This window comes from Piliocolobus tephrosceles, chromosome 16, assembly GCF_002776525.5.
Source record: "Piliocolobus tephrosceles isolate RC106 chromosome 16, ASM277652v3, whole genome shotgun sequence".
NCBI classification, from domain to species: Eukaryota; Metazoa; Chordata; class Mammalia; order Primates; family Cercopithecidae; genus Piliocolobus; species Piliocolobus tephrosceles.
The window spans coordinates 4,684,609-4,698,243 of record NC_045449.1 but is presented as its reverse complement, the minus strand read 5'-3'; the positions used below and the strand labels follow the sequence as shown (position 1 = coordinate 4,698,243).

The 13,635-nt window shown below is 50.1% G+C and overlaps 1 protein-coding gene and 1 pseudogene across 16 annotated transcripts in view; one reads left to right on the top strand and one right to left on the bottom strand.

Annotated features, from left to right (window-relative positions):
- Positions 1–12,155, top strand: part of LOC111521365 — a 29,013-nt pseudogene extending 16,858 nt beyond the window's left edge.
- MINK1 (misshapen like kinase 1) overlaps positions 1–13,635 on the bottom strand; it is a 66,417-nt gene extending 52,782 nt beyond the window's left edge. For 12 of the 16 annotated variants that reach the window (XM_023184515.1, XM_023184516.1, XM_023184518.1 and 9 more), the window contains exon 1: positions 13,333–13,635. In XM_023184515.1, the coding sequence (XP_023040283.1) occupies positions 13,333–13,389 (57 nt within the window). In that variant the 5' untranslated portion in view covers positions 13,390–13,635. The remainder of the gene's footprint in view (positions 1–13,332) is intronic. The other 4 variants (XM_023184524.2, XM_023184530.2, XM_023184531.2 and 1 more) reach the window with 1 other exon arrangement.

Below are 13,635 nucleotides of genomic sequence, written 5' to 3'. Positions count from 1 at the left end.
GAGGAGGCCAGGGAGGCCACTGCATTCATCTCTGTTCTAAAATATCCAACTCAGCCATATGCGGTGGCTCACGCCTGCAATCCCAGCACTTTGTGTGAGGCAGGCGGATCACTCGAGGTCGGGAGTTTGAGACCAGCCTGACCACCAAGGTAAAACCCCCATTTCTACTAAAAATACAAAAATTAGCTGGGCGTGGTGGCACGCGCCTGTAGTCCCAGCTATTATGCTTGGGAGGCTGAGGCAGGAGAATAGCTTGAACCCAGGGATAGAGGCTGCAGTGAGCCAAGATCGCGTCACTGCACTCCAGCCTGGGTGACAGAGCGAGACTCTGTCTCAAAAAAAAGAAAAAAAAAAAAAAATTCAATTCCAGGTCACACTTTGGGTCTGTCCAGGGGTATAAACACCAGAGGAATACAGAGCCTGACCTGGTTCTCAACTGCCCAGGCCTGGAAGTCCAGGAGGGTTGACCCCCCTTTAACACATGTACCCCTCACATACTAATACAGAAATGCTGTTATATTCTATCATCTTCATCCCCTAAACGACCTTATTTCCAACTTCCTCTAGCACCTAACCATCAGACCCCCAGGATGAGATGAAGTAAGAGGCTGAAAACAAGCACGATGACGAACATGAGCATAGCAGAAACCAGAACGCACGTCATGGCTGGGGGATGGCGAAAGGAACTGAATACGGAACAGAAACCCTTAACTTCTCTTGCTACTGCCCAATCCTCTTGTGATTCCAGGCAGCCATTTCATTTAAAATCCCTTTCAGAAGTCTGTCATCTTGCATGAGAGCTGGGAAGCTGGGAGGGGGGTTGTGTTCCGGGTTGGCTGATGATACATGGACTTCTGAGACATGCACCTAGGCTGACTCAACAAATATTAAGCATCTGCTCGGTTGGACCCTCTGCTCAACTGTGCACACACACAAGACGATGAGGTGCGGAATGGCGGCTGCCAGGGGCTGGAAGGTGGCGGGTCACAGAGTCAGTGTTTACCGGGTACAGAGTTTCATCTGGGGAGGATGAAGTAGTTCTGGAGATAGATGGTGGTTACAGTTGCACAACAGTGTGAATGTACTTAATGTCACAGAACTGTACACTTAAAAATGGTTATAATGATAAGTCTTACATATACTTAATCACATTAAACAAAACAAAACAAAACACATTTTTTTTTTGGGGGACGGAGTCTCGCTGTGTGGCCCAGGCTGGAGTGCAGTGGCCGGATCTCAGCTCACTGCAAGCTCCGCCTCCCGGGTTCACGCCATTCTCCCGCCTCAGCCTCCCGAGTAGCTGGGACTACAGGCACCCGCCACCTCGCCCGGCTAGTTTTTTTTTTTTTGTATTTTTTAGTAGAGACGGGGTTTCACCATGTTAGTCAGGATGGTCTCGATCTCCTGACCTCGTGATCCGCCCGTCTCGGCCTCCCAAAGTGCTGGGATTACAGGCTTGAGCTACCGCGCCCGGCCCCCAACAAAACACATTTTTAAAAGGTGGGGGGAAATGAGACAGCCTTCCTCTCTTCCCTCTGAAGAGGCTTTCTTTTGAATGATTCGACTGTCTTTCCTCCAGACCACATATTCTGAATTCTTCTGCATGTCCTTCTTGTCATCACAGTGATCTGCCCAGCGGCTCTACATTTAGAAATCTCTATCGGTTCTGGGTACGAGCCCCATGGAGCTCTGTATTCCCAATACATGTGCTCCCCACCGCCAACCCACCAGCAGTTCAGCTCAGGCTCAGGTCACTTACTCTCCCCACCTCAGAAAGACCCAGGTATACGAATAAAAGGTGCCCTCCATTAAGACACAGATCTAGAGGCCACGCGCTCCTGGAAGGCAGTAACTATCTCTCATACCAGCTGTCTCCAGCCCATGAAACTGGCCATATTCCAAAAGTCTCCAAAAACTTTACTGAGAAACATTATGGATAATGTTATAGTCCTCAGTAAGCCCACAAAGCCTATTTACCGCAGGTCACAGGAACATCACACATTTACAGTTAAAACAGGCAGGCCAGGCACGGTGGCTCACACTCTTAATCCCAGCACTTTGGAAGGCCGAGGTGGGTGGATCACCTGAGGTCAGGAGTTCGAGACCAGCCTGACCAACATGGTGAAACCCCGTCTCTACTAAAAATACAAAAATTAGCCAGGTGTGGTGGTGTGTGCCTGTAATCCCAGCTACCTGGGAGACTGAGACATAAGGATCGCTTGAACCTGGGAGGTGGAGGTTGCAGTGAGCCTAGATGGCGCCACTGCACTCCAGCCTAGGCAAAAGAGCAAGATTTCAGCTCAAAAAAAGCGAAAACAAACCAAAAACAGGCAGAAGACAATACTAGTTGCAGGTAGTCTAGAGCGCCAGCTATACACTGCCCTCCTGTCCTCCCCTCAGTGCCCACCCCCAAATATACCCCGCCACGTGGGAGCAGACCTCCCTCCAACAGCATGGCAGCCCAGGTTTTGGAGACAGACTTGAGTCTGAATGTGGGCTCTGCAGCTTCCTGGCTGTGCAGCCTCAGGCAAGTTACTTAACTTCCAGGTTAATTTCTGTAAGCTTTGGTTTCTTCATCTTGCAAACGAGGATAAATCCTCCACCTCAAAGGGTTATTGTGAGGGACAATGAGATTACAGAAGGAAAGAAGCTACTGCATAGTAAGTGTTCCTTACCGTTCTTATTCCAACCCCAAACACCCCCTTCTGAAATGAATCCACATTGTAATATAAATAACTTCTATCAGAGCAATCTTCATTCCAAACAGAAGACAGACAGAAAAAGGACCTATTAGAACCAACCAACTTCTTTTTTTTTTTTTTTTTTTTGGTGACGGGGTCTCGTTCTGTCACCCAGGCTGGAGTGCAGTGATGCAATCTTGGCTCACTGCAACCTCCACTTCCCGGGTTCAAGTGATTCTCCTGCTCAGCCTCCCCAGTAGTTGGGATTACAGGTGCCTGCCACCATGCCTAGCTAATTTTTTGTATTTTTAGTAGAGACGGGGTTTCACTATGTTGGCCAGGCTGGTGTTGAACTCCTGACCTCAAGTGATCTGCCTGCCTTGGCCTCCCAAAGTGCTGGGATTACAGGCATGAGCCACCGTGCCCAGCCCCAACCAACTTCCGATCCACATCCTGCCTGTTCCCCCTACCCTGCTTCAACACGTGGGGCTCAGGTAGTTTCCACTGTGAGGAATGACCTTGTTAAGGTTAGGCAGACTCTCTCCAGCTCCTACAAACCTTAGCTACCCAAGGCCAGGAGCCTGTCAAGTTCTGCTCTCCTGACTGGGGGGTGGGAAGCAGCGAATTGTGGAAGGCAGCTCTGCAGCACAGCTCCAGCTCCTCCCGCTCAGCTGTGCTGCTTCCTAGCCACTCGCCCACCCTGAAAGGATACACTAGGGCAAGGGGTCTTCTTCTTCTTTTTTTTTTTTGAGACGGAGGCTCGCACTGTTACCCAGGCTGGAGTGCAGTGGCATGATCTCAGCTCACTGCAACTTCCACCTCCCAGGTTCAAGCCATTCTCCTGCCTCAGCCTCCCAAGTAGCTGGGACTACAGGCGCCCGCCCCCTCGCCCGGCTAATTTTTTGTATTTTTAGTAGAGACGGGGTTTCACCGTGTTAGCCAGGATGGTCTCGATCTCCTGACCTCGTGATCCGCCCACCTCGGCTTCCCAAAGTGCTGGGATTACAGGCTTGAGCCACCGTGCCCGGCCCGAGGGCAAGGTGTCTTCTACTGTCTCTGGTCACTCCCTGAGATGTGAGTAATGACATTCATTCACCACACCTCTGTCTTCAAAAAGACAAGTATAGGATGAAAAGATCCCAGAGAAGAGACGATGTGCTGGCCCCTCTCTCAGATGCTGCATGCACCTGCCTGTCTTTGCCTCACGCTGCTTAGGCTTTGGGGCACTCTGTCCAACTGTTTTCTTGAAGACTCTTTCCTCAGTCACTTAGAATTAAACACTAACTATTGCAAGCTTCAGCCACTTTCTTAAAAATGTGCCTTGAAAGAAAGAGTGGGTGGGTGGTGAAAAGAGAACATGAAAATCTTCCTTACAGTCTGGCTGGGAGCCTACCCATTTTACCTCCAGAGGTATGCTGGCAGACAAAAGCTGCTAGATATGTGCCATGCACAGGGGTAATTTAGAGCCCGCATTCCTCTCTCTACCTGGAAAGAAGTACACAGGGAACTTAGGAACTACTTTCTACTTCATGGAAGAAACCTATCCAGTCCTTCCCTGGGTCTCTCCCGTGTCCATAACAAGTTCATGAGAGGTACCAGTGGCAATCTGGGTGGGAAAACAGTTCTTCGAGGTACTGTCCCAGACTCTGCCAGATGGTTAACATCCCCAATCCCCATATGCTAAATGCCGTTAGTGCTCCCAAGACATCAAATGCCATTAGTGCTCCCAAGACTTTTTTTTTTTTTAAAGACAGAGTCTGGCTCTGTCGCCCAGGCTGGAGTGCAGTGGCCCGATCTCAGCTCACTGCAAGCTCCAGCTCCTGGGTTCACACCATTCTCCTGCCTCAGCCTCCCAAGTAGCTGGGACTACAGGCGCCCGCCACCATGCCCGGCTAGTTTTTTATTAATTTTTAGCAGAGACGGGGTTTCACCATGTTAGCCAGGATGGTCTCAATTTCCTGACCTCATGATCTGCCCGCCTTGGCCTCCCAAAGTGCTGGGATTACAGGTGTGAGCCACCACACCCGGCGCTCCCAAGACAGTTAATCGTCCCTCCTCAACATTTCCAAACACTCCCTGGAGGCCAGCGGTGCCCTGGCTGAGAACCACTGAGTCAGCACCTGTATTGCTTTGAATCCCACAGTGCCCAGCACATATTGGGCACCCTGTTCTGCTTGTGGATTGAATCTAGTAGGAAAGGAGCAGTCACAGACATACTTAGATCCATGTCTCTTACCAAGTAATTTGTGAACCCCTACTGTGTGCTCAGCATCTTTATATGGATCAAGAGGAGATATGGGTCACAGTCTCTACACATAAGGAAGTGGTAGGAAAAACAAGACCATAACACATTATTCAATATAAGGCAATATATAAGCCAATGCTAAATCGTAAGGTCTGTGAGAAAGTGGATGACGTGATCAGTAAAGGCGGGCAAAATTCGGGGAGGCTTTCTGGGAAAAATCACAAGTTGAGGTGGCTCTTGAAGGAGGCGGGCTTGTCTTCATTCAGCCCTACTGATCCTCAGCCTGTCCCCGCCAGGACTGCTGCTCATGGAAAACTCCTCTAAGCCTGTGATTCTAGGAGCAACGCGGCAACCCAAGCCCTTCAAATCCCCAGGTGGCTCCTGGAACAAGACGGTGTGAGGAATTGCCCATTCTTTGTCAGAAGACCAGCAAATATCAGGCCTGCTTTTAGGAGGCCTGCTCATCCCAAAGGCAATGGAAGAAACCACCGGCGCAAGTGCCAATGGCAGAGGTGCCCAAGACAGAAGCAAAAAGCATTTGGTGCTCTATGTACATACTGAGTCATGGGCTCCAAGTGGTGGGGCTCCCAGTTGTGACCACAGATACTCCCCACATTGCCTGTCCCCTGTGGCCCTGGAATTCTCCTGCTATGGATGAACCTGAGGTCTCAGCTATCTCCTCTGTCAAAGGTCTTCTTGCCGCCTCGCTCGCCAACCATCACCATTTTTCTTAGGCAGCTCATCCCCATTTCCTCCATTCATCTCTCTCTAGTCACCCAGGCTCCTCCCACAGGCTGTGCCACCAAACTCTCCTCACAGCCCATCCCACCGTCTTCTCCACTGCCATCCTCCTGACATTCAAGCTGGTCCCAGAGTCTGGCTCCTCCAGGAAGCCCAAAACTCGTGGCTTCCCCAACCATGTTTCCTTTCAAACATGCAAAATCAGTAACACTCCCCCTCCACACCCCACTCATCCTTTACTTGTATACAATGTAAATCGAGAGCCTTGTCTATTTATATACACTATCTATCTAATGTTAGAGAGAATCCCACTTCCCACAGACCACAGGAGCTAAGCTGAGGGCTGGGCCTACTTGTTCTTACTTCTGTGAGACTTACCTACCTTCCAAACCCCAGGCACCCCTTAGGCTAATAACACCTAGAGATACACCCTAGGGTGTCTCTCATACACCCCACTTTGAGGAGCCACATCTAAGTCCACAGATCCAGGACCCAGAGTCCCTCCCCCAGTAAGTAAAAATGAGGATTATATGAGTCATAAGCTCTTTCCATGTACGTGCTCGCTCTTAACTTTTGAGACAAACAAATAAACCATTTCTTCCCCTCCCACAGGAAGATTCGGAAGAAATCCTTTTGGAAGGAAGCCTGGAGTTTCCACCCCCTCCTCAGGCTTCTTGCTCTCGACTGTTGACCAAATGCTTCACCATAAGAATGGCCCCATTCCAGCGTCTCCCAATTCTTGCCATCACCAAACTCTACCTGCTGGTTCAACTCTATCTAATCTTTCTGCAGCGATGCCAGTTTAGCTTTCTGATGTGATTTACGTCTCTCTCAATCAACTAGATATTTTTGTCTTATAAAAGTTTTGTCTTGGAAAAGCAATTTTTTTTTCCATGACACAGCCCTCAGGAGATCCTGAGAATATATAATCAAAATAATTCTTGTTATATGTGCCCATGGCATGTTAAAGTTTTCTGCTACAGGCCTTACCATGGCTTGCAATCACACACACACATACACACACACACACACACACACATTAATAAATAATTACTTGATTAATGTCTCCCCTACTACTAGACTGTAGGAGAACCATATCAGTCTTGTTCACCACTGTGTCCTCCGTGCCTAGTTCTAGATCTTTCCTCAAACAGAACATGAAATCCTACCCACACGTAGCACGTACAACCTCAGGCTGTCTAGCCACTGGACAAAATCTCCAGGGGCTCTCTTGGGTCACTACAATTCCATCCCTCTTTTCTCTCCTCCCTCTACTATTCCCGCCCTTAGTAAGAACAAAGAGCTTCAAAACCCTTTTTCCATTACCCCCTAGAAGAGCTTCCTACAGCTAAGAGAGGCCCAGACTCAAGTCAAGGACTGGTTGGTTGGGAGGAGAATGGCAAAAGAACTGGAGAGAGAAGAGAATGGCCGTGAGCTGTGGACAGGATCCAACTCTTCTACCAAGTCATGTTTTTGTATCTTACTGTATTCTGTGTGCAATCAAGAAATGCTTTGAGAGTTGACTTATTAACCTGATCACTTTTGTTCTGTCTTCAATCCAGGAAAGAGAACACTGTGACAGACAGTAGTAAAAAGTAGGTGTTGAGGGGAGTGGGGCTGAAGACCAGGTTTCACGATGACTTCCCACTGACCACAGAAAATGAGTGTAATTCATGGAATAAGGTTTAACAAAAACGTCCCAATATTGAAGGTTATAGGATATTGAGGAAAACAGTAACAGTTACGAAAAAGAGTCTAGGCCGGGCGTGGTGGCTCACGCCTGTAATCCCAACACTTAGGGAGGCCGAGGTGGGTGGATCACGAGGTCAGGAGATTGAGACCATCCTGGCTAACATGGTGAAACCCCGTCTGTACTAAAAATACAAAAAATTAGCCAGGCGTGGTGGCGGGTGCCTGTGATCCCAGCTACTAGGGAGGCTGAGACGGGAGAATGGTGTGAACCTGGGAGGCGGAGCTTGCAGTGAGCGGAGATCATGCCACTGCACTCCAGCCTCAGCGACAGTGAGAAACTTTGTCTCAAAAAAAAAAAAAGAGTCTAGGCTTGGAAAGGCATTGCTCAGGTGGATGTCCCCAGAGATCTGGTTAAATAGCTTAGTAGAGGACTGAGTACTATATTACATCCTTCCCATAGAATTTGGAACCTGATTCTCAACACAGTAGACTGCCAATGCTTGGCGACTGACTGGTGCAGGAAAGGAGATTACTGATAACTTTCTCTGATTCAACTTTGCCTGGAGACAGATTCGACAGGCAGACCCTCACAGGTTCTGGAGATGCTCTCCAGTCCAGAACTGCTCTGTGTTTCTGGGTTAAGAGGTTACTGCATGTCATCTCTACAGACCTACGCCAAAACACAAGCTTGGCAAGAGCGGTTGCACACTTCCTGCCATCGTGTCCCCTACATGACAAACAAAGGTGGTTTACGTGTGCAAGTCGTGTGTGTGACCCTGTCTGAGGCACACAGTTCAATGCGGAAAGGCATGGAGGCCAGATTTGAAGTCAGGATTCTGTACGGCAGTTTTAATTGAGCACCTGAGGTAAGAGTGAGGGGCTGGGCCAGCTGGCTCCCTTGCTGACCTTACCGTTATCTTACCCGTCAAAACCTCCCCGCTGTGTATATCCCTAAGGACTGTGGCAGTCTGTCCTGTCCCATAGCATAAAGGGTGGTGATGTCTCTCTCTCTGTTTGGGGAATGACTGGTCACCTAGTTTCGGCCAAGTTCTCAATAATCTTCCTTCCGTCATTTTGCCAAAGCGGCATTTCACTTCACTCTAAATGCCTCGAGCTCTCCAAACAGCCCCATCCCCCTTTTGCAATTTTCTAGGGGAAAAAAGTCACTATTGAATGTCCTTACTTCTGCAGCAGGAGGTCACTCTTCCCCCTCTCCTGCCTAAGGCATCAGTCATCAACATTTGGACAGCTAGCACATCAGAACACAGTGGCAGTCCCACGTTGCTCAGCAGCCTAGAAATACATGCCCAGAACTGCCAGCTTTCCGAGTGGTGCTGGCTCCACAGCCACATGAAGAGAGGAGGAAGGCGAAGACACTTCTCCAAAGAACAGACACAACAACACAAAATCATTTGAAAAAGAACATCTCTGTCAGCAGCTACCACCGAGCAACAAGTCCTTCTTGAATGTGCTCCATGCTATGATTTCAATCCAGCCATGCTAAGCATAGCTCCACAGTTTCAAGGACACTGCAGTCGAAAACTTCGAGCTGGACGGTAAAAAGAAGCTGTTTGATTTATGAAGTGGGTCAACCAAAAGGAGCAATGCAAAAGGAAAGAGGTCAGGCCGAGGTCTGCCCCCTCCTTGTCCCATCTACTTCCGCTGATATTTATCCTTTGTGAGAAGCCAAGAGTTCCAAGTCAGAAGGTTCTCCTGGAATATAACCAAGCTTAGACACAGAGGCCCACATTTTCTGTTGGATGATCCTAACTTTACTTCAAGGGCATCGCTCAGCTGGAGGCTTCCAGAACTGTTTACCCCAGACAAGGTCTGATTCTAAAAACATCCCAGAAAGAATATATTCTTAATTGTGCATAAATAAAAGAGGGGCAAAAGGAAGCCAAAGAAGCCTGAGGTTTATTGAATACTTTCTCTAAGCAAGCACTGTGCTGTGTTTTCACTTGCTGTAACAGGCACTTCTTCAATAAACATTTGAGCCCCTATTATGTGCAAAACACCGTTACAGCCACTGAGGATACAAAAATGAACAAAATAGTCAAAATCTTAGCTTTCACTGAACTGTTTTGTATTTTTTTTTTTTTTTTTTTTTGAGACAGAGTCTGGCTTTGTTGCCCATGTTGGAGTGCAGTGGTGCAATCTCAGCTTACTGCAACCTCTACCTCCCAGGTTCAAGTGATTCTCCTGCCTCAGCCTCCTGAGTAACCGGGAACTGGGATTACAGGCGTGCACCACCACACCTGGCTAATATTTTTGTATTTTTTTTTTTTTTTTTTTAGTAGAGATGGGGTTTTACTATGTTGGCCAGGTTGGTCTAGAACTTCTTTTTTTTTTTTTGAGACAGAGTCTCGCTCTGTCGCCCAGGCTGGAGTGCAGTGGTGCCATCTTGATTCACTGCAAGCTCCACCTCCCGGGTTCACACCATTCTCCTGCCTCAGCCTCCTGAGCAGCTGGGACTACAGGCACCCGCCACCACACCCGGCTAATTTTTTGTATTTTTAGTACAGACGGGGTTTCACCGTGTTGGCCAGGATGGTCTCGATCTCCTGACCTCGTGATCCACTCACCTCGGCCTCCCAAAGTGCTGGAATTACAGGCGTGAGCCGCCGCGCCCGGCCCTGGTCTCGAACTTCTGACCTCAGGTGATCCATCTGCCTCGGCCTCCCAAAGTGCTGGGATTACAGTCGTGAGCCACCACACCCGGCCACTGAACTGACATTTTAGTGGAGCTGACAGAAATACATATGTCAGCTGGTGACAAATACTATGAGGAAGGATAAAGCAGACTAAGGGAATGCTATATAAAATTTTATACAAAAATAAAGCAGAGGAGGGAGTGCTATTTTAGATAAAGTTGTCCTGGAAGGCTTCTCTGATTGCCATTTGATAAAAATAACTACAAAAAGGGCTATCACGTATGATCACTATGTGCTGGGAACTGTACTGAGTACTTCATGTGCATTTAATCCTAAGCAACTCTGCATTCAGTACTATCACCATGTCCACGATACAGGACTGAACGGAGCTTACAGAGGGTAAGGCTCTTGGCAGAATCTGCAGTAAGGGGAGCAGGGCCAGGGTTACATAGTAAGCGAGGAAGCTAGGACTTGAACTCAGGACTGCAACTCCAAACCCCATGCTTTTCCTCACCACACAATGCAGCCAGGCGGGTGGAGAAAACGAGCCTCAAAGAGGTCAAGTGTGGCTGTGGCTACAAAGTAGCAGGTCCATCTGGCCTCCCCACACATGGCTAAGAGATTAACGCAATTCAATCTTCCCTAATATCAGGCGATTACTCTCATCACCAGCTGAAAACCAAGCCTTATCTTGAAACAAGAGGAGAAATACACCTTGGGCTCTTTAAGGCCAGCGAATAAATACTGAATATGTTCCTCTCCCATCCCTCTCCCCAGCCCCCAACACAAGATGGTGTAGTAAAGGAAGACACCATTTCTCACTGGAAAACAGACAGGAATAGCACGAGAGATGACCACGCTAGCTGCTTGACAGTGCCACAGCTCTCTGAGGTGGAGTAGGGGGGACAGGCACTGAGAAAAGGTCAGCAGCAAGGAGAAGGTAGGCCTTCGCTAGTCCCATTTCAAAGGAGGTACAGCTCTTCCTCAAGCCCTCGCATTTTGGGGTGGAAAGGGGGAAGCAGAATGCTTTCTTAAACAGCATAAGGCAGGCCAGACAGAAGCACTGGTAGCAGGTCACCAGGTCTCCTGAGGGGAGGGAGAAGAGAGTAAGGCTGGAGGCAACTGAGGAAGGCTAACATTGCTTCAGGCCGAGAAGTCCAGAAGCGAAATACCACATCTAAGGTCAGAGGGTATTTGTGGAATTGCTGGAAATCCCAGGTTGAGGGTCCAAGCCAAACTACCAGCTAAGAGGCTACAAGAGAAACCCAAGCAGAGTCCCACAAGGTTCAAAGCAAAGGTTGTGGTTTGGATCCACCCTTTTTTTTTTTTTTTTTTAAAGATAAGGTCTTGCTTTGTCGCCCAGGCTGGAGTGCAGTGGCGCGCAATCTTGGCTCACTGCAACCTCCCCCTCCCCGGTTCAAGCGATTCTCCTGCGTCAGCCTCCTGAGTAGCTGGGATCACAGGAGTGTGCCACCACACACGGCTAATTTTTGTATTTTTAGTAGAGACCGGGTTTCACAGTGTTGGCCAGACTGGTCTCGAACTCCTGACCTCAGGTGATGGCCCTGCCTTGGCCTCCCAAAGTGCTGGGATTACAGGCGTGAGCACCTCGCCCGGCCTGACACACCCATTTTTTATTGTATTTCAGTCACCCCATCCACAGGAACCTGTAGCCAGTTAATCAATAACCAAGGGAGGAAGGATAGGTGGAAGTTCATCCCAGAATGGAGCACATTAAGGGACTTTTACTTAGAATCGGGATTTCCATCTTATATCCCAACTGACTCGGGCACCCCAGTTTAAACCCTGGCTTACCTGACCTTAAGAATCTCCCTCCTAAAGCCTTCAGACCCTCTCCCCATCATCACACACACATGTGCCTGCGCACACAGAGAAATTCAACGTTCAGCCCCTCTCCCCAGAGATTTATCACCTTATCTCCAGCAAGTCAGGTCTCATAGCCCAACATTGCACCACACAAATTATGACCTGAAAATGGCAAGAAAAAAACTGTGTCACCTAGAGAAACCCAATTAACAACATGACTCTGCTCTCTTCAATTCCCCTCTCCCCTCCAGCCATATCCGGGGCACCTGCGTGGCTGACCGCCTTTTCCCACTACTGGCCATGTTCCCCGGCTGACTCAAAAGCCAGAAGACAGTCTAAGCGGAAGCCTCCAGAGAAGCGAACCTGGAGATGGGAAGTCCTGCTCTCCCCACACCTCGGCCTGGTGAGAGCGCTGGAAGGGCACAGGATCAAAACACCACCTGGCTGATAGTCTGGAGCGTTCACCTTGAAATCACTAAGTTGCCCCTTAAGCCAAAGCTCCCTGCTGAAGAAAAACATAAATGCTATAGAAAGCTCCTCCACCAGAGTGTGTAAGTGCCCCACAAGGGACAATGAACGGGTATTTCCAAGAAATTCCTGCAGCATTTGCTTCCTCTCAACCCCTTTCCTTATTAGCCCCTACCTTGAGGTCTCCATTGCTTCCAGCCTTCAGCTAACATAAATACCCACTGCCTTTCCAAACCTTCTGCCTGACCACATGTAGCATGTGTCGTGTGTGTGTGTGTGTGTGTAAACATCCTCTTCCCAGCCCGTGCTACAGTTTCCAAAGAGAAGAAATGCCTCCCCTCCTCCCCGAGGGCTCCCAGCCCCACGCTGCTGCAGAGTTGGTCATGTAATATTCAGGGACCCTGAGACCGGAAATGCCTGGTTCTGAACTGCTGCACTTGAAACGGGAGAGAAGGGATTGGGAAAACCGAACGTGGGATTGAGGGTGACGGTAGTAGGGGTGCGGTGGCTGAAATTCTGACCAGGGAAAGGATGCAATTCAAGGGTGGGCAAGGCAGAGAAAGAGGGATGAGAGAGAGGCTGTCGAGACAGTTGCAAAGTCAAAATTCGAGGAGCCAAGGAAGAGCAGGGGAAGAAGATAGAAGTAAGGGCAAAGGTGGAAAGAGGGCCGAGAGGAGGTGAGGAGCCACAATAAAGATTCTCCAGGTGATGGGGGAGGCCAAGTTTAGGGGAACCAGTGGGTCCCGAACCCCAGAGTAAAGGTAGGGTGGCAGGGAAGTGTGGGGGCGGGGCACCACAGGGTGGGGACCGATCTGGCTCCCAGCATCTGCAGCCAGTGGAGAGAGAAGGGAGCAGAGGGCGGGGGCCAAGCCGCGGCGGGAGCCCGGGAAAGGGGCACAGGTCGCCAAGAGGACCCAGGCTGGTGGAGGGGGCGCCCGGGAGCACGTGAGGCGTGCAGCCACCCCGCTCCCTCCCCTGCGGCGGGGACAGGAATCAGGGCGAGGCTGGGGGACGGCGCGCTCACCCGCAGGGCGGACAGGTCGATGTCGTCCAGGCTGCGGGCGGGGGCTGGGTCGCCCATGGCCTCCGCGGGGAACGGGGCACCGGGGCCGCTCACGCTCCGGCTCGGTTACTCCACTGCCGCCGTCGCCGCTTCTCCCCCATCGGAGGACCCCGGGGGCGGACTCCACCGCGCCTCCCCCGGAGACCGGGGAGGGGGAGGGCCGGCGCGAGGACCGACCCACCGACTGACAGGCGCTATCTCCCCGGAGCCAGCCACCCGAGCCTCCCGCCTCTCCTGCGCAGGCGCCGAGCGGCCGCGCACTGG